This window comes from Rhamphochromis sp. 'chilingali', assembly GCF_963969265.1.
Source record: "Rhamphochromis sp. 'chilingali' genome assembly, chromosome: 22".
Classification (NCBI taxonomy): domain Eukaryota; kingdom Metazoa; phylum Chordata; class Actinopteri; order Cichliformes; family Cichlidae; genus Rhamphochromis; species Rhamphochromis sp. 'chilingali'.
In genome coordinates, this window is record NC_137950.1 from 16,649,597 (window position 1) to 16,673,456 (window position 23,860).

Consider the following 23,860-nt stretch of genomic DNA (forward strand, 5'->3'; position numbering starts at 1 on the left):
GCCATAGCCACCACCAAACAACGGAGTTATTTCTACACATCGACCTGCATCTGGCCAATCCACCACCTCTCATTGTTCATGCCATTACAAAAAAAATAAAAAATAAGTCACCGGGCATATGCCGGTATGCCCGATGGCCAGTCCAGCTATGTTAACCTGCAACCAAATCTGCAGCTCCATACAGCAATGTTACGACTTAGATTATATCTTATAACTCATAACTCTTATGTTAGCTGCCCTCAGTAGCATACTGTCTGAAATATTCGACGGCTGCAATAATTCTTTACGTGTTATTTTTTCCTTGGGATTCTAATTTCACCGAAGTTTACTAAACTCAACAAACTTAATATTACTTACCGGGACATTTATTCTGTCCTCATTTTCTTTCACCGAAAAATTGTTTCCTGCAGTGCTGTCTTTCGTGCTTGGCTCTCCTACCTTTGCTAACGTGATGCACATTGCGCAGAAGCCGATGCTGCATTCACTTACACTCGGATATCTGAGCTTCACCGTGAAAACATAATCGGACATTTGATATTTGATTGAATTTTATTGTTTTGCCTTTGGGGTGGCACCTGGGGTGGCCAGTCTGGTTGGGGGGGTGGCCTGTGCCCCCCCAGGCCACCCCGCTGGACACGCCACTGAGTACACTGGCTTCTGGCCCCCTTGGGACTCGGTTTAGCCCAACCCTGGATTAAGGTTATCACTCAAAAAATTGTCATTGTTGCATTTGATGTAATTCAGTGTGGAAATACCAGCAAAGGCCCACATTGTACCTCTTTTTCTGATAAACTACCTTTTTAATTATTTATTTATTGAATTTTATTTTTCTTACTTTTGGCACAGATGATGTGAAAAGCCCTTGACTTGTTGTGTGAATGCAATGTTTTAACTTCCCTTCTCACACACCAAACAAAATGGACAGAATTCAGAATGCTGCTATGTTGAAAGAATGCTTTGTTTCAAAGAAGATTCATCTGTGAAAAGTGTCTCTCACCTCTGTACTTTTCTTCCTTTTATCACTTTGGAGGGACCACTTCAGCCTGTTTCAAAACAGATTAGAGCGGTCAAACAGATGTCACGAGTACTAAACGCTACATAGCAGAAACCATTATTTTGCAGGTGATAACATTGTAAATTATAGGAAGTCAAACTACTATAAAACCTCAGTAAGAGAGTCAAAACAACTTTTGATGCTTTTAGAAATTATAATGTTCTCTAATATGTCTTTTCTATGTGTCTGCCATCGAACTATCTCAACTTAAATGGTAGATAAAGCGAATTTACCTTGGCCAGCCAACACTCATTACTTCTTTTGTCCTTCCTATCCAGTGCTACAGTATTTGTCTTGAGTCTCTTCCCACCCACTAAGCGCTCAAGAAGGAGGTAGATGTGATGATTACTTTTCAGCCCATGGTTCATACCTGGATGACACACTAGCAGTGCAGCCACATTCAGTTAAGCTAATGTCCTGTAAAATATTCTATTAATGCACTGCCACTATGCTCATTTTCTCTCTATTTACTCCTAATATTCTCTTTATTCTTTATTTATATCACCCTCTCGTTCAACCCAATCTTTCTTCTCTTCTGCTGTCTTTCTCATTTCCTTTTTCTCTAAATGTTCTTTGTGTTTCTTTTTTTTTTAGGCAATTCCCTCCTTCGTGCACACCCACACACACCGGCGGCTTCATATGGTTCTGCCCGTGTGCTTTAACACGTGGGTCAATTTAATCAGATGCTGCTGTGTGCTGTATTCAGTCTACTATAAAGTGAGGTCACTGTGAAAAGAGTCCATTTGCATTAGATGGTCTGTGGTATCAAATTAGACACAGTTATACAAGGTATAGGCACTATTTCTATCAGGCTTCTTCGCCTGTCTTGGTGAGGGTTTTTTTTTTTTTTAATTTTTGCTAGAAAGAAGCAGAAAAACCAGCAGAGAGATAGCCAGATGATGGTAAGGAATGAAAGCCCCCTAATGAATTCCATTTTCTATCCCATTTCTCATATAAAGAAACCAATTTCATTAAAGTTCCTCGTTTATATAAAATCAGCAAATCACAGCAAAGCATTTGACATGGTTTCCATGGTAGCACAGAAGGCCATGACCCAATTTTATGTCTGGCAGATCAGATATGAGATCGCTCAGTGCGTGTGTGTTTATGTTGTTGTGTGTGCAGACGGGTGTGTGCACACAGACGAGAAGTTTTCCAGCGAGCAAACACAATCCTGCTTGCTTCTCAACTTTCTAGGGTTCTCTTACACACATGAACATACACACAGTAGTTTGTAGGTGTAGAAGTTTTTGTAGTTTTTTATTCCTTTTTTTGTTTTTATCCATTTTGTCTCTTTTGTGTGGTGCATTGGTCATTTTGTCTTATAAAGTTGAGTTGCGTTGAGCACAGATGAACACAGATGTAATTGTTTACAAACAAAAGCACTTGTTTCTCAAATCTGATAGGCCAGATCAGGTCTGGTTCTCCTAGTATACCCTTGGGTGCTTAAGGCAGCAACAAAATTTACATTGTTGTTTCTGTTACAAAGGTTTTGCTTTTCATTTTATTTTTTTGTACCAACCTGGAGTTACAGAGATCTCCCCTAATCTGGCTTCTCCCCTTGTACTGTACCTGGCTGACCCATGTGACCCTAGGCCCCCGCCAGCATAGCTCTCAGGCTGATTGAACAACACACAAGGGTTGCGATCCTATATGTATGAAAAAATGATGCAACGACAGGGATTTTTATTTCAGATAAGGTACAGGTAGGAGTGGAGACTCATCGCTGTTTATGTTTCCTGTTGGAAATCAAGCTTGGCTGCGGTTGGCACAGATTTAGCATCATTCTGCAGCAGGGAATAGTATTTTCTTTTGATATGTTTGGAAGGAATGGATGTGATGTTAGCAACAGTAGACAGTTGTTTCCAGCCTGGGCACAGTTTGCATAAATATTCTTGTCCATTTGTGCAATAAAAGTGAAAATAATATCTGTACTTCTCAAATGTTAGAGCACTCCATGAGAAAAGGAAATCAGCTGATTGACAAGTCCAAATAAAAAATGGCACATTTATTTTTCAATCCTCCCAGCTTGCATTCTTGAATATCAGTATTATAGTTTAATTAGTACAGAAAACAATAAGTTAACCCCATGATTCAATAACTCATAGATCCACTTTCAGTAGCAATAACTTGAAGCATAATTTTCTATAAGATTTTCTCAGTCTTTTCAGTGTTTTGGAGCCACGTTGACTAGACTATAGCAGCACCTTGATCTTTTTCTTTTTCTTTTATAGATTTGCTGCTGTGCTCTGGATTATTATCCTGTTGTCTGACCTAATTTAGGTCAAGCTGTAAGACGGATGGTACATTTCACTCTACGATTATTTCGCGTACAAAGGATTTCGTGGTTGATAATTCCAAGGTGCAAAGGTCCCGTGGCTTAAAAACAAGCGTAAATGATCATCTGTCCACCGCTGTGTTTAACAGTTGGTATGAAGTATTTGTGCTGATATTTGACATTTTAATTGTTGTGTGTTATTGTCCAATATCTCCATTTTGGTCCCATCTGTTGAAAGAATGTTGTTCCCGAACTCTTGTGGTTTGTTCAGATACAACTTTGCAAACCTAAACAACGTCACCATGTTTCTCTTAGAGATATGTCACCTTCTCCTGGTAATCATTCTAAACAAGACATATTTGTTCTTTTTTTATTATTTATTTATTTTTATTGTGATACCATGAACATTTAACATGCTAACCAAGGCCTATAGAGCGTGAGCTGTAGCTCTTTGTTTTTCTGAAGTTTTTCTGAGAGTAGCATGGTTTGACCTTGAATTCAATTTGCCGGAACGTCGACTGCAGGAAAGATTGTGGCATTGTGATAATGCACACCTGAATGCTCCAGATCAGCAGACTGTAAAAACTTCTACTTTTATAGAGGTGGTGACATTTGCTCAATTAATCAAGTGCATTTGATTAACAGCACCTGGCTACTATTTACCCTCTTAATTCCTGTGGAAGTGATAAAGGTGCACTTAGTCGTTTGTAGATCTATTTATGGTCACGTGAAAACTTTCTTTGTCATATGACTGAAATTATAAAGTGATTGCTAAATTTAGTAGAGCAATTAAATTTGTTACTGCAATACAGAAATATATAAAGTGATTACGGAAGTGACTTACTTTAGGTTGCATTACAAGCCGCTGTTGCCCTTGTGAACAACGGCATGAGCCTAATGAGGCGTAACTTGCTGTGCACCACTCAGTTTTCGTAACTTCACATATGCGGTCCGGTTGGAGACATGAGTGTAAAAGAAGGTCAATCTTTAGCATCATTTCAGTAATATATCAGTGCAGGAGCTCAGAGAGTCCCAGATTACAGAGATGAAGGTGCTGCAACAGCTTAAAAAGATAAGTTTAGAGAAAAACTAAAAAAGTAAACACAAGAAAAAAAGCAAACTGCAATCCTTTAATGCTTGCTACCTGTTTCTTCTATTCGTCAATCAGTGCTCACACAGAATTAGTTTTTTCTAAACTGTGGCCCCTATTTATTCAGTGTAGTGATACTCAAGTGCCAATGTAAATTGTCACATGGCCATGATGAATTTGCAGTTGGCAGCAACCAATGCACTAACCACAAACAAGGTTTAAGAGGAAAAGGATGTAGAGGAAGGAGAGAAGGGTGAGAAAGAATAAGAACAAGCCCAATCATTTCCGTCATTCCAGAATTGCAAGACAGGCACATAAGGGGGTGAAAGGACTGGCATCACATGATTTGCTGTAGCGTGTAATGGTGAATACTTTTTCTTTTGTACATATGGGGGAAAAAAACAATGCTTGGTTTTGAGCACAAATAAGTCTTTTTTAAGCAGCTGCTAATGTTGCTGACAGTTTACTGCTCAGACAAAAGGATGGGAGGCTTCGAGAAAACCACAGTGATCTTCAGGTTTAGCCCTTCTTTTCAGTGTTATGGAGGTGGTTCATAGAGAGGGTTATCTTAGCCTCCTGAGCAATCAATTTGAAGACACTCTAAATTTTCTTTTTATCTTTCTCTAATGAGCTGCAAAGAAAACTTTAGATCCCTAGGCAACTTTAACTGCATTTTTTTACTGTTGGCCACAAGCAATTATAAAGCAATTTTTACAAGGCTTAGGTGCCTGAAAATAGCACCTAAGCCTTGTACTTGTTGACCTTATATTAAAGTTACAGATAAACGACGCAAACTTAGTGTTTTTAGGTCTTTTTTAACAAGCAAAGTAGTCTGTTCATTTAATGGAACATGAAATGGTAGTGATATGTTAGTACCTGTTGGCCAAAAGATTTTAAATGCTCACACACATATATTGTTTTCTTTTTTTAAATACCGTACTTTGTTTTCTACCACACATGCTCACACCCACTACTCTTTTGGCTAGTTGCAGCTGTGTTGCTGTACAGATTGTCCATTCTGTTTTTCATCCCTTCATATTTTTCTAACATAATACTTCGATCATCTTGGTAAAATATGCTGTTCTACTGCCAGAAGACGTGTCAGTGTTTGTGGCTGACCTTTCTCATGTGAGCACACTCCTTGGGTTTACTTTTCGAGCTAATAACCACCTTCGTGTAACTGCTCAGCATGATTTCCTGTTGTTTGGGCGAGTTGGACTTGGTTTGTAGCGCATAGCCCTGGTCGTTATGTACCATCATCTGTTGAAAGGGCAGATGCCAAGTGAGATGTGTTATTAGTCTGGTAATGGGTCACTTGCATTTTGCTGGAGCTGTACAAATGGAGTCAAGCGGATACATTGTGATTCATTTTTTTTATGTAGTTGTTTTTTTCCACTTTTATTTATTTATTTATTTTTATTTTTTGCCTCCTCTCTGTTTAAATATTTCCCGTAAACTAAAACAGGTCCTTTATGGTTAACGACATGAGAACATCAGCAAATATAACAAGGAGCACATTAGACCAACGCTCAAGTTATTCATCACAAGTTCACCACTAATATAAACATCCCTGTTTGATTTTCATTGACAGTTTCACCCACAAACAACAAATAACAGCACATTTTGTGACATTTCCAAGTTTATCATTTCTCATGTAATGTGCCTTCTCAGACCTCATGGCTTAATTTTTGTTTTTGCAGATAATATGCCCAGCTTAAATTTCTACAACTCACTGATACCATTTAAATGGTCTTTTCTTCCTGTTCGTACTGTATTTCTCTCTTTGTTTTTGCTTTCCAGTAGTTGTCTAATTCCCAAATTACTTCACCACCCACCGATGACTGTATTAAATTAATCGAGTTTATTTCATTTTGCCATCTGTCTTATTAAAATGTTTACTTTTTAAAAATATTTCAATGTTTTTCTTTAATTAATTCCAGGCTGAGAAAAGCAATTAAATCATTAAAACATTTGTTGTTTTCTTGTTTCTTCCTGAAGTCTGTCTGTTATGTTTTGCGTTCGCAGACATTCTTCAGTATTCCAGGTATAGTTATAGCAGAAGGAAGCAGAGTAGCCCCACTAAATGCCTTTTTTCCCCCCCTCATGTCGCTCTCTTCCTCTCTGGCTCTATGTTGTTCTCCACGTAATTGCCCTTGACTTTGTCTACATCCGGCATATAATTTCCAGGTATATATTTAATTGAGAACATGAAGAAAAACTGAGGGTTCCGTCTGAATTGTTCCTGCTTCCTTTTCATTTATTAATCATTTTGGACCAAACGGTTTCTCTGTCTGTTTCTGTTTAACTCCAGAGGTAATTGAATTCTACTTTTTACATCCTGAAGCTCTGGACGCTGCGTCTGTCTCTCGAGCCAAAGGATTATTAAACCTGCTTTTATTTTATTTCAGGAACATTGTTGGTGGACAACATGCACATCAACGGCGTGGCTGAAGGTCCGGATCGAACCATCTCTCTGTCCCTGAGGGACAACAACGATCGCTGGGTCATTCTTGACCCTTCCAAACAAGCCCTTTACCTAAATAGCACGGGACGGGTTCTGGACAGAGATGTAAGATTTATTCTAGCTTTTCTTCAGTCGCGTTCACTCATTGTGCTGTATGCCAAACTAAAAGTAAAATTGCTGCTTCAGCAAATGCAGTTTTTGCTCCTAGTTTTTCTTTATTTCGATTGACCCCAGGAGACATAAACAATGGAAGTACATTTACATATCTACAGCTCTTATATATTTATTTTTACATGTTTTTTACTTTAGCCATCATGTGCTGTTGTGAGAAATTTAGCAGGTTTTAGCTCTTTTTGCCTCTGAGTAAACATTCATCATCCTGTTCTAAAGTAATCCAGCGCTTGTTTTTGACTGTGTGATTTGGCACAAAACGTAAATACAATACACAAAGTCTTTGTGTAGTCCTTTTTTGTAACATCTTTTTTTCCCTCAAGATAAATATACTTGATTTAAAATTGCACATTTAACATTTTAAGAACCTCTTTCTCCTCCTGTGTTTCCTCTTTTCCAGCCCCCCTCGTACATTCACTCCATCGTGGTTCAGGTTCAGTGTACCAATGAGCTGATAGGCACTGTGATTTTACACGAGGTCCGCATCGTTGTTCGAGACCGCAACGACAACGCGCCCCGTTTCCAGCAGCCGAGATACTACGTCGCCGTGAATGAGGTAAAAACCCAGTCGCACACAAAAACGTGCGCCATCTCTGTCTGTGAAGAAAAGATAAGTCAAAAGAAAGAAATAAAGCAATAAAGCCATTCATTAAACCGACCTGCACAGCTGCTGCTGCTGTGAAAGTATTAATCAAAGTCATCGATTTGAGTTTGAGAGCCGAGTGTGTTTGTAGGGGGGCTGCAGCTCACTCATACATGAATACAACATATCAAGTGTACTGTACACTAAGCCTTTCCACTGCTGCTCTTTCAGTCATGCCCTTTTATATATTCTATAGAGAAAATGCAGCAGTGCACATCGTCTGGCTTTTTGTGTGCGTTTTTGCTGTCATACCAAAGTTGAAGGGCAAGGTAGTGAACAGTAATGAAAAAAAATCTCAGTTCTTGGGCAGCTATATGAGCGATCTATATCTGTTATTCTGGGGTTTCCAAAATAATCTTTATGATGCCAATCCCACAGTTAGTTTGTTCTCCAGAGTCTGTAGAAGCAAAAATATAACTAGAGGAGGTTCAAACTTAAGCTGGACAAGGATACATGTAGCCGGCTGCCAGCACAGTCCTAGCAGTCCCGGTAGAATATCTCATTATACAGTCTTCCACAGCCTGTCCAACTCAATCTGTCTTCTCAGTCTCTCCCTTTCTTTCTCTTGGCCTCTCCTCTGTTTTTGCAGAACACCTCTCCCTCCCTCCCTGGCTCTCACACATATACACACTCACATGCCCCCTCACCACTCCCACCTCTTCATTATGTCACCTTTTCTCAACCTTTCCCACCTTTTCGTTGCCACACTATATAAATTTCTGGTTGTCGCCGATTCTTGTCCCCACCCCATCACCTCCCACGCATTTCCACTTCCTCATTACTCCTACTATAATAGTTTCCTCCATTCACTACCAAGGTTCACAATACAATTAAGAAGATGCACTGTAAAAAAAAATATGATCCCTGTGGAAGGCCAAGATAAATTTATTCTATTTTGCGGTAGTAAGTTAAAAAATGAAAACATTAATTCAGATGTAGGTAGTAATTTAAAAGTAGTAGCACATTTATTGGGATCTGAGTGGAAGTGGGCTCATTAGGTGGTCAGCTATTTTCTAATTCACTTCTATTGGCCCCAGAACTCAGACAAAAGCAGTAAATTTGAAATCAAAAGGTGTTCATCCACTTTCATCTGAAATCTTATAATCTAGTCTTCTTCTTTGCTGTCTATTTCTAAGAAATACTGACTACAAGCAAGTGAGTCAGACTTATAAGACAGACAGATGATATATGGTTATTTATAAGGATGTCTAGGACACAATTTATGAGTTCAGTGAGTATTTTTTCTGAGTACAAGGTGATCACTGTGGCTGATTTCATGAGCTGGCACCGGTGCTTGAGTCTGGAGTTGCTTCATTACAGCTGTATCCAGAAGTGGCAAAGTGACAGCATCAGACATTCTGAAGACCATTGTGAGATCAGTGGGAGGCAAAGATAACCCTGTTGAGGGAAATGATGTAACAAATCACTGGTGCAACAGCTAAATTAAAGTTAATCGCGGATGCTTCCAGTGCTGTCTGGAGATTAAACTTCTGCTTTGACACGTAATCACAGATCCCTTGGCACATGGATCGAAAAATATAGCACAGCGATACATATATTGGCAAAGTTCGTCTCTTCTATGCACGGTGGCAAGTGTGCCTCTTCCACCCTAAAAATTTCTCTTAGAAAAATGAAATCAAAATGAATGGCGTTCTTTTTGAATGCCTTATCTGTTCTCTGTATGAAAGCAAGCTATCTTTTTCTGACTGTGACATTGAATTTAAAGGAAAATACTGGCTCACAGATCAGTGAGTTTTTGTAAACAACTGCAACAACAAGCTATTTTACAGTATTGTACAAAATCTTTAGCTGCCACTCGTTATTTAAATATTTTGGTGGGAAAATGGGAAGTACATGTAGTTATTTACTGAAACATGCAAACATGCAGTGCATAAGTACACAGTATATGAGGACGATGAGTTTAAAGGAGCTTTAAGGTGAATATTTAGTATGACCACCTTTATTTTTCAACAAGTCTGAACTCGATTAGAGAAGCTTTTTTGTCATTTCTTAGTCTTAGTCCTCAGGAATAGTTCTCCGGGCATCTTGAGGGACATTCAGAGCTCTTCTTTGGATGTTGGCTGCCTTTTGTCCTGTTCTCTGTCAAGATGATCCACACTGCTGCAATAATGTTGTTGTCCGAGCATCTCTCAGGTCCTGTGTCAGGTCTTTTTTTTCCCCCCGTTTCTGTATTTTCCTATTTCTCAAGGACATGACTTTCAGATGCTGCTTATCTGCATGACTTTTTTAAGCCTGTCACGTCTTCTTTTGTCTTCCATTAGTCCAGTTTGCTCAGTCTTTTTTAAGGACACTGCACACCATGTGAAGATACCACCATGACAAGTTTTAAACAATTTGGGAATCCTGTTGGTGGTGAAAAATCCTATTTTATGTTTGTCAAACTGTTTCTCTTTGGCAATTTTTCAAGCCTGATTTGACCCTGATTTGACATATGGCAATGTCATGCCATATACTTACTAAATAAAATATATTAAGTTTTGATAATGTAATATATTACTCAGATGGATGTTTAGTAAATAAGATTCTCCATGATGCTGCTCTCCCATGTTTAAGGGGATTTGTCCAGCTTTGCTCTCAGTAAATGAGCGTAAGCAAGGCACCAGTTTGCGCAGTCAGCTTTGTCCTATAAATCAATTAAAACTTGTAATATGCTTAAAAACAATTTGAACACTGGTGCAAGTTAATGTAGTTTCTCTCTGGATTTGAAACAACAGATTTTGACTGTGAGTCTTGTGAGCATCAGTTTGTGATTCTTAGTTTATGATAACTTTTTCTTTTTTTGTGTAATTATTGATTAACATTTTGATTTGTGTGGCTTTCCCTTTGCTACCATACGTGCAGGTATTTGAGTTTGTGTATGTGTCTCTTCTGATAGACTTGAACTGGATCTCACTGTGTTTTAACCGATCCAGGGACTGCAGATGGAAATGAGCTCGTACCTAAATGTGCTACAAAGCATATTTTCTCTTTTTGTTCATCTAAATTGAAATAAATAAACAAACAAACAAACAGCACAGTGTTGGTTGTTGCACTAAAGGTGTATAGAGAAAAATATTAAAACTCTCTTTTTCTGTTGTGTTTTCAGCTGACTCCAGTTGGAACGACTATCTTTTCTGGTTTCTCAGGAAACAATGGAGCAACAGACATTGATGACGGTCCCAATGGACAGATAGAGTACACCATCCAGTACAATCCGAGAGACCCGGTAGGTCATCCACTTGCCCACGGATCTCTGTCAACATGGTGTAGCATGGGTATATGTTCACTAGAGACCAAGCAGCAAAGCTGCATAAGCAGTTTTAGTGCTTCTGCCTCTTTATTCTTCCTCTTTCTTCTCTTTGACAATAGAGTATAAAGCAGTACTGATTTAAATTTTGATTGAGATCACAGTTGAGCACTGTTTACTTTTTCTTCTTGCCAAAACTGATCTTAGAAATCATATTTTTTAACAATCTGCTCCAGTTTCTAAAAACAAGTTACAAATTGGTTTCCTAATGCACACCAGCAAAATTAAGCAAAAGACAACCAACATCCAGAAAGGAGCACTTACAATTCCCTATTTACATCTTTATATAAAATATACATTATAGCAACATTAATGTAATAAACAATAAAAAAAATATTAGAAATTTTCATTTGATGCTCAAAAACAGTAGCCTATTACATTAGATTCTCCTTGTGCTTTACTTTCATCTCAGCCATAATTAATGTTAAAGGCTGTTTGGAGTAAATTACTTTTCACTGTCTCAGGGTTTAACTGAGCTACCTGAGTTCAGTAGCAGACTGACTAAAGGCATTTACTGTTCTAAGATTAGTGATCATTGCTAAAGACTGCACAATTAATCTTCTTCATAAAGTCAGCTGTAGCACCGTTTCTTATCTCTTTAAATGTTCACATCAGTGTTAATTTTGACACCAAATTTGTTTTAAGGAGTCTTTTGACTTAAACATCATTTAGTTTTAGTTATAATTTAGGCATCCTAATTCTTTTATTTTTAGTCTACTTTCATTCGAAGTTGATTTAATTGACCGAAAGGTTTTGTGTAAAAGTTTCTCTGTGCCAGTGAGAGCTGCTAAATGTGTCAGTAGAGGATGTCAACTCATCTCCTCCTTGTGTGTTGACATTTTGTTACGTTTTCATGAGAAACAGGGAGCTCATACCTAGGGCTGGGCGACATAATCATGAGTTTGTCCACGTAAGATGGTTAAAATGGCTTTATCGTAACCACTGAGTATAAATTGACATGTAAATACTGAGCAGTCGCCATGAGTTTTTCTTTTATCCTACGCACTGTGAATGCATCATTAATTCCGCCATCCCAGAAAATTTTCTACCTGACACAATGCTGAGCATGCGTGTTTATCTACTACCAGTAAAATATGGTGACAGGAGGAGTTTCGGGTAAGCGAGACTCGCTGGATTTCACATGGAGCTTGCAGAACAAGATGCAGTAATTTGAGTAGTTTGCAAAATATGCCGCAAAACTATTGCCGCAAAAGGTAGCAGTAGCATGAAATATTCCGCCAGCTGAAAGTGCAAAATTAAGACTTTTAAACTCTGCACTAATTATTTTACAATTTTTATATGTTATAAGCACAAAAGAGCACCTTTTTAATTTGAATTGTTTTATTTTGTGTCGTCAATTCTTGCTTCATGTACTTTTTTGTTGCTATTATCTTTTTTTTGTTGAAGGCCTAGTGTTGACCACAGAAAGAGACTTACTGTGACAGTAACCTCTGTGTCAACTGATGGTTAAAATGGTTTAAATAAAACATTTCAATTCATTCAGATTTTTGTTGTTGTTGTTGTTTTCAAAATGGAAAAATAATGAATAGTTAATTTGGATTTAAACATTTGGTGATATATTGTGTATTATGATATAGCCCCCCCAAAAAATATCACAATATCAGATTTTCCTCAAATCTCCCAGCCCTACTCCTACCCTGTTTGTTGTAGACAGATCAAATTGTAGTGCACTTAGTGCACAAGAAGATTCTTCTGATTGGATGACTTCTGAATGCATCCTGCCTCACTATAAAACTTAATTAATTCTGATTTGAACTTGTCTCTCCATAATATTGTCATCTCATTTTTGTCCTCACGCATTTATTTAATTGTCTTGTTTTCATCAGAAAAAAGGTCTTTGACACAAACTAGTCAAAGAAATTAACACTTGTTCACATTAAGCTTTAGTAGAAACACTGAGATGTTATCTGTGCAGTTGAGAAATGTTGATGCTGAATCTCAGCTCCTTTGAATAAATTCTTTATTTCTGTTTTTTGTTTTAGCAAATTGTTGTCAGTACTGTGTCTTCTTCTGGTTTATTTTTCTTTGAATGTCACCTATTTTATAACCATACTAGTCTTTATTTTTTTCTCTCATCATAATAATTTTAATGAATTATTTTAAATATAGATTGCATGAATTATTTTTTTTTTAAGTTTTGTATCATGTCAAGAAATCTAAAATATATTTATACTGAAATTGCACAGTCAGGTTCATTGCTTAAACCAAACAAGTGTAATGCATGCCTTGTCAAAACTGTATTGAAAGAGAAAGAGTGAATGGCCGACCCTGGCTGCGACTCACTCTTGATGTGTGTAATGTATCTGTTTGTCTTTCAGACAGCTAACAGAACCTTTGACATCCCGCTGACACTGTTTGGCTCTGTAGTTCTCAGAGAAAGACTCAACTATGAGGATATAACAAGATACCTAGTCATCATACAAGCTAATGTAAGTTTTTTTCAACATTTCTATTTGTGTATTATTATGTCGCACTGTGTTAGGTTGGTTTTTTTAATCATATATTAAGTTAAAGCTCTTGAAGGGAACACCTTTCATGTGGACCTGTCATAAAGAATGGCTGAAGAAAATCAGCCATCTCTCATGGGTAGGCGTGTAGACTGCTGCCTGGAGTGTTGTTTTATGTAAATTTGTATTATCATGGCAACATTAATGTTATGCAGCTTTTCTCACTATTTCTGTATTGTTGTGTGAGCCTTAAGGGATCTCTTAGAGCACCCCTAATTATCACTAATGTCTCTGTTAGCCTAATTGTTTTCCTTTTATTTCTGAGCTCTGTGTATGTTTTATTTATAAAGGTGGCTTATAGTGATTTTCACTCAATAAGCAAAGCACAGTTATGGAAAATTGTAGTTGAAGTTTGAATTGTTTGTGTTGCTGATGGTGCCAAAAAAGGTTTTTTTTATTGTGTCAAGAAAACCTTGCATTCAAAAGCAGTTCTCGAGAAAGTATTCTGCAAAATATTCATATGTCTCAAGGCCCTGAAAGCACTATGGAGAGTCAGCAGTACACTGTAAGATTAATGTGTTTCTGGCTGCTTAACAAGGTGACATATCTGTTTGTCTGAATACAGTATTAAGAGTGTTTTGAGTAGCTTTGAAATTACTGTATATAAATTCCTAACAAAAGTTTAAGCTTAACTGAACCCATACAACCACAAAATAGAAAAGAAAAAAAAATCCCTGGGAACATGGCTGACCATTTAAGCTGTACATATATTGCAGATAAAGTATATACACCTTGTGTGAAAACCTGTGGTCCGGTACGAAACGACTCACGGACTGGTACCAGTCCATGGCCCGCGGATTAGGGACCGCTGTTTTAGAGTCTGTGGTTTCAATCTTTATGTTAAACTTGCTAACTGTGTCCACGTCATAGACTGTCCTTTTAGCTTATTCTCTGAGTCTGAAAACTGATTTGTCTTAAAACTGCATTATTGTTAATGGCCTCTAGTAGTAAAAAGACTTCAGGTTGTAAAGAAGTCTGTAGAAAGATGAGCCTCAGCTCTTTTGATCTGTAAACACTTTCCTGATGACTTCATGGCCTCAATTCCTTGAACTGTGAAATGAAACCTCGGTTTCAGTTCATGTTAAATAACACATGAAGTTCGTTTTGCAAGGTATGTTCGTTATTAGAGTCACAATAGACAATTATCCAGGGGTATAGTCAAGACTCGTCATTAGCCGATGACTGCACAGTGCTCTCAGTTTTAATTTTAGATCCATCTCTCTCTTGTCTTGTCCAGTTTCAAAACACCAAGATAGTGTTGGCAGAATTGCTTGTCATGAGTCACTGCGTGATGTCACAGCTTCTCGTCAAGCATAGCTTACAGTAATGAAGCCAGCAGGGGAAAACTCCTCTGTGAACTTGATGGAAATCTACTATTTTTTTATGATTTTTTTTTCAGTCTTTAAACTATATATAATCAGAGTTTAATTATTTCATATTTGTGTTTTCTGATTTCACTTTTTAGATGGTATCTTCAATCTTGCTCATTAAAGATGTTTCAGAAATTTTTTTTTTTTTAGTTTTGAGGAGATCATTTCTTGGCAGAGGCCCCGGTTTCTTTCTTTTACTGTCGAGTAATTGGGAATATAATGTATTGCAATGATTTGATGTGATTAAGTAATATTAAAATGGGAACTTTGAGGAAACCTAATTAAGGGTTTATACCTGATATCTTGATTGTCTAGTGCTTAAGTTGTGCTACTTAGAAGAGTTTAATGTCAGAAAGCAACTTTATCTGAACAGGATTTGAGAGTGCTCCCTCATATGCATACATAAAATGTGAAGCTGATGGAAATCTAGATGACTCACACATTGAATAGCAGATAATATCTCGTGGGTTTCTTCCTGTAAGTAAGATGTGGTGATCGCACCGACTGTTGAGTAGTTGAGGAGTTTAGTTAGTAGCCTTATTTGGCTATTTCTTGCGTTTTATCATTTTTTTTTCAACTGGACTGCAGATGAAAAGTAGATGTAAATATTAGAATTTAAATTGTAGAGAATAAAGATAATAAATGATCTAAGTAGACGGAAATGTTTGTGAGAATGCTTACTATCAGTCTCTCAGTAGGACTGTGTTTTTTGGGATTTACTTATTTCTATTTTTTTATGAGGCTTTCAATGAAACCCAGCTTAGGGTTTACTGGCGTTCTTTTGAGTTACAAGTCATGTGAACACATCTATTTTTCAATTTGTGTGTACCAAGGTCATACATTCTAGTGTTTCTTGTTTCAAAAGCTTCAAACCTTTCCACAATAGTAACATTCTCACTGAAAAGTAATTTTAAGATTCAGTTTTTGTCTTTGAGTTCAATGTCATCAACCACCATGTGAATTGGTCAATTGAAAAGAATGTATTTATTTAAACACCTCTTACATATATCCTTCTATTTTTAAATTAATACCTATATGATAATTATATTACCTGCAGAATATTTCCGAGTTCTAGAGTTTTAAACTACATTATTTAATTAACTTTTACCAAAAAAAATCTAAATTTATGTGACTCCTCAGAGAGACATAAACAAAACGAAATCAACCTGTAATTCCAACACGTGGGAGTTTTTGACTTTGTACAAAATACCAAATTCTGTTGTATCAATGTCATTTAGTTAGAAAATAATCAAAATCTTCAAAACATTTTCACTGTAATTAACTGTAATCCCATAATAACCAGAAAGCATGTCATGAAATGCAGCAATGCTGTTTCATTTTTATGCAATCTTACAAAAAAAGGAAAAGGTGGGTTAGCAGTGCTACAACTTAGTCCAGCCAGTGGACCAATAAACAATTTTATTCATGCTATCAAAATATGAATAAAAAGTTTGGTTTTCAGTATTTCATTGATATGATTTTTTCTACTACTACTACTCGGGTATCTTGAAAGGCACTATACAAATCTAAGTTAAAATTATTATTATTAACTGTTATTATTTTCTCTTCTTAATTTTACATGGGTGAGACCAAATGTTGGAACTTAATTTATCCTTAGCATATATTTGCATTTAAGAAATGAGAAAACAGGCTTCTTTTTTGTCTAATAAAAATGTTAATGCCTTGCAAGGCTGAAACACCTGAAAGATGTTGAACATCATTTCCTGTGTATAGTTTTGAATATTTTCAGTGAATCATACAGGAGCAGATGGGAGTGGGAGCAGTGCATGCTATACTTCCATATTTGTTATTCTACTTTACTGGAATTTATGTAATATTAGATTAGATTAGATTAGATAGAACTTTATTAATCCCTCGGGTGGGTTCCTCTGGGAAATTCGATTTCCAAAAAAGCACAGCACCGACAGAAGTTACAGAGTTATGTTGCTGAATGTGTATTTTTGTGAAATTTTGGTCACCAAAAGATTCATGAAATACAGGGTGGGCCATTTATATGGATACACCGTAATAAAATGGGAATGGTTGGTGATATTAAAGTCCTGTTTGTGGCACATTAGTATATGTGAGGGGGCAAACTCCTCAAGATGGGTGGTGACCAAATTGGCCATTTAGAAGTCGGCCATCTTGGATACAACTTTTGCTTTTCCAATAGGAAGAGGGAAATGTGACACATCAAACGTATTGGTAATGTCACAAGGAAAACAATGGTGTGCTTGGTTTCAACGTAACTTTATTCTTTCATGAGTTATTTACAAGTTTCTGACCACTTATAAAATGTGTTCAATGTGCTGCCCATTGTGTTGGATTGTCAATGCAACCCTCTTCTCCCACTCTTCACACACTGATAGCAACACCGCAGGAAAAATGCCAGCACAGGCAGTTTCAGGTGCTGCACATCTCGTATCTTCACACCATAGACAATTGCCTTCAGATGACTCCAAAGATAAAAGTCTAAGGGGGTCAGATCGGGAGACCTTGGGGGCCATTCAACTGGCCCACGACGACCAATCCACTTTCCAGGAAACTGTTCATCTAGGAATGCTCGGACCTGGCACCCATAATGTGGTGGTATATATACCACACCAAACCATCACTTTTGTTGTTCCAACAGTCTTGGAGGGATCCACCCAACTTGGGTTAGTGTCAGACCAATAGCGGTGGTTTTGTTTGTTAACTTCACCATTCACATAAAAGTTTGCCTCATGACTGAACAAAATCTTCTGCGTGAACTGAGGGTCCTGTTCCAATTTTTGTTTTGCCCATTCTGCAAATTCTGTGCGCCGATCTGGGTCATCCTCGTTGAGATGCTGCAGTAGCTGGAGTTTGTAAGGGTGCCCTTTGTGAGTAGCTAATATCCGCCGAAGGGATGTTCGACTAATGCCACTCTCCAGTGACATGCGGCGAGTGCTACGCTGTGGGCTCTTGCTGAATGAAGCTAGGACAGCCACTGATGTTTCTTCATCAGTGACAGTTTTCTTGCATCCACATTTTGGCAAATCCAACACTAAACCAGTTTCACGAAACTTAGCAAGCAGTTTGCTGACTGCAGCATGGGAGATGGGTGGTCTCGTAGGGTGTCTTGCATTGAAATCTGCTGCAATGACCCGGTTACTGCGTTCACCCGATATCAACACAATTTCGATCCGCTCCTCATGTGTTAACCTCTTCGACATGTCAATAATAATAATAATAATAATAATAATGGATTGGATTTATATAGCGCTTTTCAAGGCACCCAAAGCGTTTTACAATGCCACTATTCATTCACACACTGGTGGAGGCAAGCTACAGTTGTAGCCACAGCTGCCCTGGGGCAGACTGACAGAAGCAAGGCTGCCATATCGCGCCATCGGCCCCTCTGGCCAACACCAGTAGGCGGTAGGGTAAAGTGTCTTGCCCAAGGACACAACGACCAGGACAGAGAGCCCAGGGATCGAACTGGCGACCTTCCGGTTACAGATACGCTTCCCAACCCCCTGAGCCACGGTCGCCCCAATGTCAATGGCTGTGAACAAAGAGAAACTTGTAAATAACTCATGAAAGAATAACGTTACGTTGAAACCAAGCACACCATTGTTTTTCTTGTGACATTACCAATAAGTTTGATGTGTCACATGGCCCTCTTCCTATTGGAAAAACAAAAGTTGTATCCAAGATGGATAGAAGATCCGACTTCTAAATGGCCACCATGGTCACCACCCGTCTTGAGGAGTTTGCCCCCTCACATATACTAATGTGCCACAAACAGGACTTTAATATCACCAACCATTCCCATGTTATTACGGTGTATCCATATAAATGGCCCACCCTGTAGATTACAGTATGGTGTATACACTTGCTACATGAACATGAATGCTGTGCATTAGATATAGAATATATCAGATAAAAACCAGCCTTTCTGTATTATTACATGTTTTTCTTGATCATATCCTGATCGCTTTTCATTCAAGACACAAAGATAAATGTAGCCACATAATTATGCATTATCACCAAAAAAATCTGTCTGTCTGTCTAGGATCGAGCCCCTAATCCAAGTGACCGTCGAACAGCCACCACCACACTAACTGTGGATGTACTGGACGGTGATGATTTGGGTCCAATGTTTCTACCATGTACGCTTGTGGGAAATACCCGTGATTGTAGTCCCATCACGTATAAGGCTAATGTGCTTGAGCTGACCGAGCCGGTAAGTTTGTGTTTGTTCTGTACTTTGTTGTATTTGTGTGTACTATGTGTACTTAGCTTTAATTTTTGTAGCAATGTCCATTTGTGGATCACTTACTGTCTTCAGTGGACAATGATAACATGTATACACTCGCCGCCACTTTATTAAGTACACTGGTTCAGCTACTCATAACACAACATCAGCCAATCATATGGCAGTAACTCAATGCATTTAGGCATATAGACATTGTCAAGACAACCTGGTCAAGTTTGAACAGCAGCAGAATGGGGAAGACAGAGCATTGTTGATGCCAGTCGGGCTAGTCTTAGTATTTCAAGGTTCAAGGTTCAAGGTTCTTTATTTGTCACATGCATAGTTATACAAGTATAACACACAGTGAAATGTAGCCTGACACGCTCCTCGACATGTGCAAAAATTGGGGGGGGGGGGTGTAGAGGAAGAACATTATATATATATATACATATAGTATGTACACTGGGTGAATGTGCAGTAGTAGCAGCAAGCAGGTGAATTCTGTACATTAATATGAATAGACATCTGACTTTTCAGAAACTGCTAATCTCCTGGGATTTTTCTGAATTATCATTTCTTGATTTAGGTAATATCATACAGAGTTACTTTAGTTACAACCTTTTAGTTCCCTAATTTCCAGTAAAATGAAACTCTGTTGGCAGATTGCAGATGGTTTAGAAACTTAGGGGAAACTGCAATTATTAACCACAGGGTATATTGATAGACTGTGTCACTATGGATATCTTCACTTTCTTGTCTTCGAGCTTTCAAATCAAGGTCTAATGCCAATTCAAGCCAAATGTATTTACTCACTTTGGCATTTAAAATGTAGCTCGTTTTGCTGTAAACTACAGACTATGTAATTAGAATAGGGGCTAAATTTTTTTGTACACTCTAAAAAAAACATGCAATTTCATTCTGTATGTTAACTCCTGCAGAACCCATTGTAGGTTTTTCATAAGGAATTAGAGCCATTTGAAAAGGAACCCTGATATTTTAATAATAAGACCTTGTCAAGCAATGTCTGCTGGGAGTTACAATTTGCATAAAAAAAGGATTTTACTGTGTTTATACAAATGACTAATGAGCATCATTGTATACAGGGAATGTCTTGGTTTTATATTTTTGAAATACAAGTAGGTATTGTTTTCCTTCGATTATGGCAAAATTGTATGGTGGATGAAACTGCTATCCTAAAATATGTCATGTGTGGCCATCAAAGAGTTCTTGACATTCAAAGTTTGTCTTTTATAGATCCGGCTGTTACTCTCTTTTGTATGAACAAGTGTTTCAGGGCAGATTCTGCAACACTGTAGCCCATATTTATGCTTACACAGCTGTATATACTTTTGCATTTGTATCTGTGGCATTTAGCTGATGCTATTGTCTGGAGAAACTCAGAGTACAACTTTGTAAACAAGGGGGGGGGGGGGGAGTTGCTTTAGGCAAAATCTTCAGCTATGACAAGTCAGCAGTGCATTCATCCCTTACAACACATATACACACACCTGCACACACCCTTGATGGTGACAAGCTAGCAGTGCGTTCATGCCTTAATGCCCCCCATTCACCGACACACATGTACATAAATCCAGTATCACAGCCGTGGACCGGACACCGTCTTCTTCATCTCTCTATTTTACACTGAGATAGTTGTCGCATGCACACACATGTGCTGACTCTGCTCCAGACAGGCTGAAGGAACTATTTCTCTGCCTCAAGATTTCTCTTTTCACCTCTCTCTCTCTCAGACACACACACACACAGACACACACTCTCTCTCTCTCTCTCTTTCCAGCCAGAGGAGACAGTCTTGGCTGGGAGGAAAAACAGGAGTAAATCAACTTTACAGCTTGTGGTTTTCAGAAGGAGTAAGTGTATGTGGACAAGGACAGGGTTTAAGATGGAGATGGGGGGGGGGGGGGATCTGGTGGATGGGGAGAGGGGAGTGAAAGAGAAAGGGGGGGAGGGGCTAGGCAGAAACAAACTGTTTTTCCTGGGAGTTACAATTTGCATAAAAAGAGGATTTTACTATACTGTCTATACAAATGACTAATGAGCATCATTGTATACAGGGAATGTCTTGGTTTTCTATTTTTGAAATACAAATAGCTGTTTTTTTTCCTTTGATTATGGCAAAATTGTATGGCGGATGAAACTGCTACCCTGATATATGTCACAAAATGATACTATGTGTGGCCTTCAAAGTGCTCTTGACAGTCAAAGTTTATGTCTTTCATAGATCCAGCTATTACTCTCTTCTGCATGAACAAGTGTTACGGGGCAGATTCTGCAAATCTTGAGGGGTCACAAAACCCTTGTTATGTGGCAAGTGTTTAGTGTTGGGTTTAGTGTCCTTAAAACCCAAAGAAATATAGGAAAAAAACACACACAAAAAACCCCAAGTCGCTTCAAACACCAAGATTGTTTCTCACTTGTCGATTTTCTCCCAATACAGAGCTCTTGCTTACTCCAGACGCTTCGCTGATATCAGTTTTTCTGATCTTATGCAATCACAGCAATAAAAATTGGAGTCAGTCAGATAAGCTGTGGTTGCTTGGCCTCATCTTTCTGTAAACTTTATATTCACTATTAATGAATTTCAGACTGCGTTCTCTCTTTACACGAGTTGGGAGCAGTGCAGAAGTCAAATTAAGGCGCATATTTAGGAAACCTATTTGACTGCCAGCACCCACATGATCATCATTAAGGAAAATCATTAAGAAATCTATTTCATAACAGATTACCTTAGGCAAATGACTGCCATGTATTTACTGCTATGACAGGTCAGAATGAAAAAGGTCCTTCATATAGAGCTGTCCTCTAAAGAATACAGTCTTATTTATCTTTAGGCTGCTCCCACCACAGAGCATCATTTCATCTCACCCTCCTTTGTCACGCCAAATGTCCCCCTTCACTACATCATGCAGTGATGTAGTGAAGGGGGACATGCAGCTTGTTGCTGAAGGAGGACACTACATCTGTGATCCGTGATCGTCCTCTTTGCCGTTCTAGTAACTCTGTACTCACCATGCTTTGTCCAGTATATCCACTACCCCTCCTCTCCACATGTCCAAACCACCTCAGTCTTGTCTCTCTAACTTTGTCCTCAATCTGCTCACCCTGAGCCGTCCCTCTGATACACTCATGTCTAATCCCGTGCATCTTGGTAGCTCCAATTGAAAACCGTAACATATTTAGCTTTGCCACCTCCACCCTGGCCTCCTGTCTTTTTTTAGTGCCGCTGTCTCTAAGCCATACATCATAGCAGGTCTCACTACCATCTTGTAAATCTTCCCTTTCACTCTTGCTGCTATCCTTCTGTCACAAATCACCCCTGACACTCATCTCCACCCATTCCACCCTGCCTGCATTCTCTTCACCTACGTTGTGTACTGTCCGTCCATCCAAAACAACGGAGAAGGGCATTGTCCATGATGAGTTTAAAAACCCCAGCTGCAGTATTTAAACTAATCTATTTTCAGTATCTCTACACCTTACATGTGCACCTTTCCTCTTGTTTCTCTCTCATTCACACAATTCTGTCTCAATTCCACAAACTTTTTATGAGAATACACCAAAGTCATTTGTGTCTTGTATCTGCCTCCCGACTGTCAAAAATCCCCATGAATAAAGAAATTAGAACTTTAAATTCACACTTTTATTTATTTATTTTTGTCATGAGATGCATTGAAAGAGAAAGTAATGTAGTTTCTTTATCACAGATATCTGGAAAATTGTATATATTTTGTATTTCTGTATGGAAATTTAAAAGACATGAGCACTGGCAAAAAGAAAATAACAAAAGATGTCTCTGAGTTATGAAAGGTAAGGGAGAAATAAAGCAGTTTTGGAGATTACTTCCTTCCTTACTTGGAATTAAAATTTGCGGGAATGGGTTTGACTTTATTTATTTTTTTATTTTGTGAATTCAGTTCATAATTTTAAAGTTCTTCTTTTTAGTGCAGAACATAACAAATAACTGCTTTAATTGTACCTTTTTATTCATTTTTCAAGGTAGTTCATTTTTCATTAAAAATCAAGCATTGCTTTTGCAAAGCAGGCTTAAGCCTTTATATATTTCCTTTGTCCACAAGTTAGTCAAAGTATGAGTGTGTCTGTAACTGAGGCCTTCTAGGAAGATTTGTCTGTATTAATCAACCCCTGTGGTCTTGGTTAATACAGTATAATTGTCAGTTCTGGCCTTTGCTTAAAGATAAAAAGAAAGTTCAATGGCGTATTCTTGGAATAAATAAATGCAAAATCTCTTTTTCTCATAACCCATGATTTGGCTAGCATGACAGCAGTTGTAGATGAATATCTACTTCCCGCTTTCAGAATAATGAGAACTTTGACTGTTTGAATGACACACACTATATTAAATTTGCATGTTATATTTTCTGTTTCTGATTTGCTTCTAATGCACTGTGCAGAGATTCTTCTTCTTATGGTTACACTTTGACACTGAAACACTGAACCAACAGTGCTCTTTTATGCCTTACAGTGTCACTATTTTGGTCAAATGTAATCATTTCTCTTGAAAGAAATTACAGCAGCTATAAGCCTTCCTCCCTCTCTCTGATTGGTGTTTATATACATAGTAATACACAATATTATATGCACTCACATACATTTAAATGATCAGCACAATGCTTAAACTGTGCTTTTTTTCCTCATCGGTTGCCTTTGGTGCCTTTACTACCAGTGTCGCAGTTTGGCTAGATGAACGAGCAGAC

At 38.1% G+C, this 23,860-nt stretch overlaps 1 protein-coding gene across 1 annotated transcript in view; it reads left to right on the forward strand.

Moving 5' to 3' along the window:
• The window catches only part of LOC308390715 (protocadherin-15-like), a 240,722-nt gene that overhangs the window by 62,055 nt on the left and 154,807 nt on the right, over window positions 1-23,860 (forward strand). The window contains exons 5-9 of the mRNA XM_080872975.1: window positions 6,831-6,991; window positions 7,458-7,613; window positions 10,807-10,926; window positions 13,347-13,457; window positions 18,942-19,112. Coding sequence (XP_080729101.1) covers window positions 6,831-6,991; window positions 7,458-7,613; window positions 10,807-10,926; window positions 13,347-13,457; window positions 18,942-19,112 — 719 coding nt within the window. The remainder of the gene's footprint in view (window positions 1-6,830; window positions 6,992-7,457; window positions 7,614-10,806; window positions 10,927-13,346; window positions 13,458-18,941; window positions 19,113-23,860) is intronic.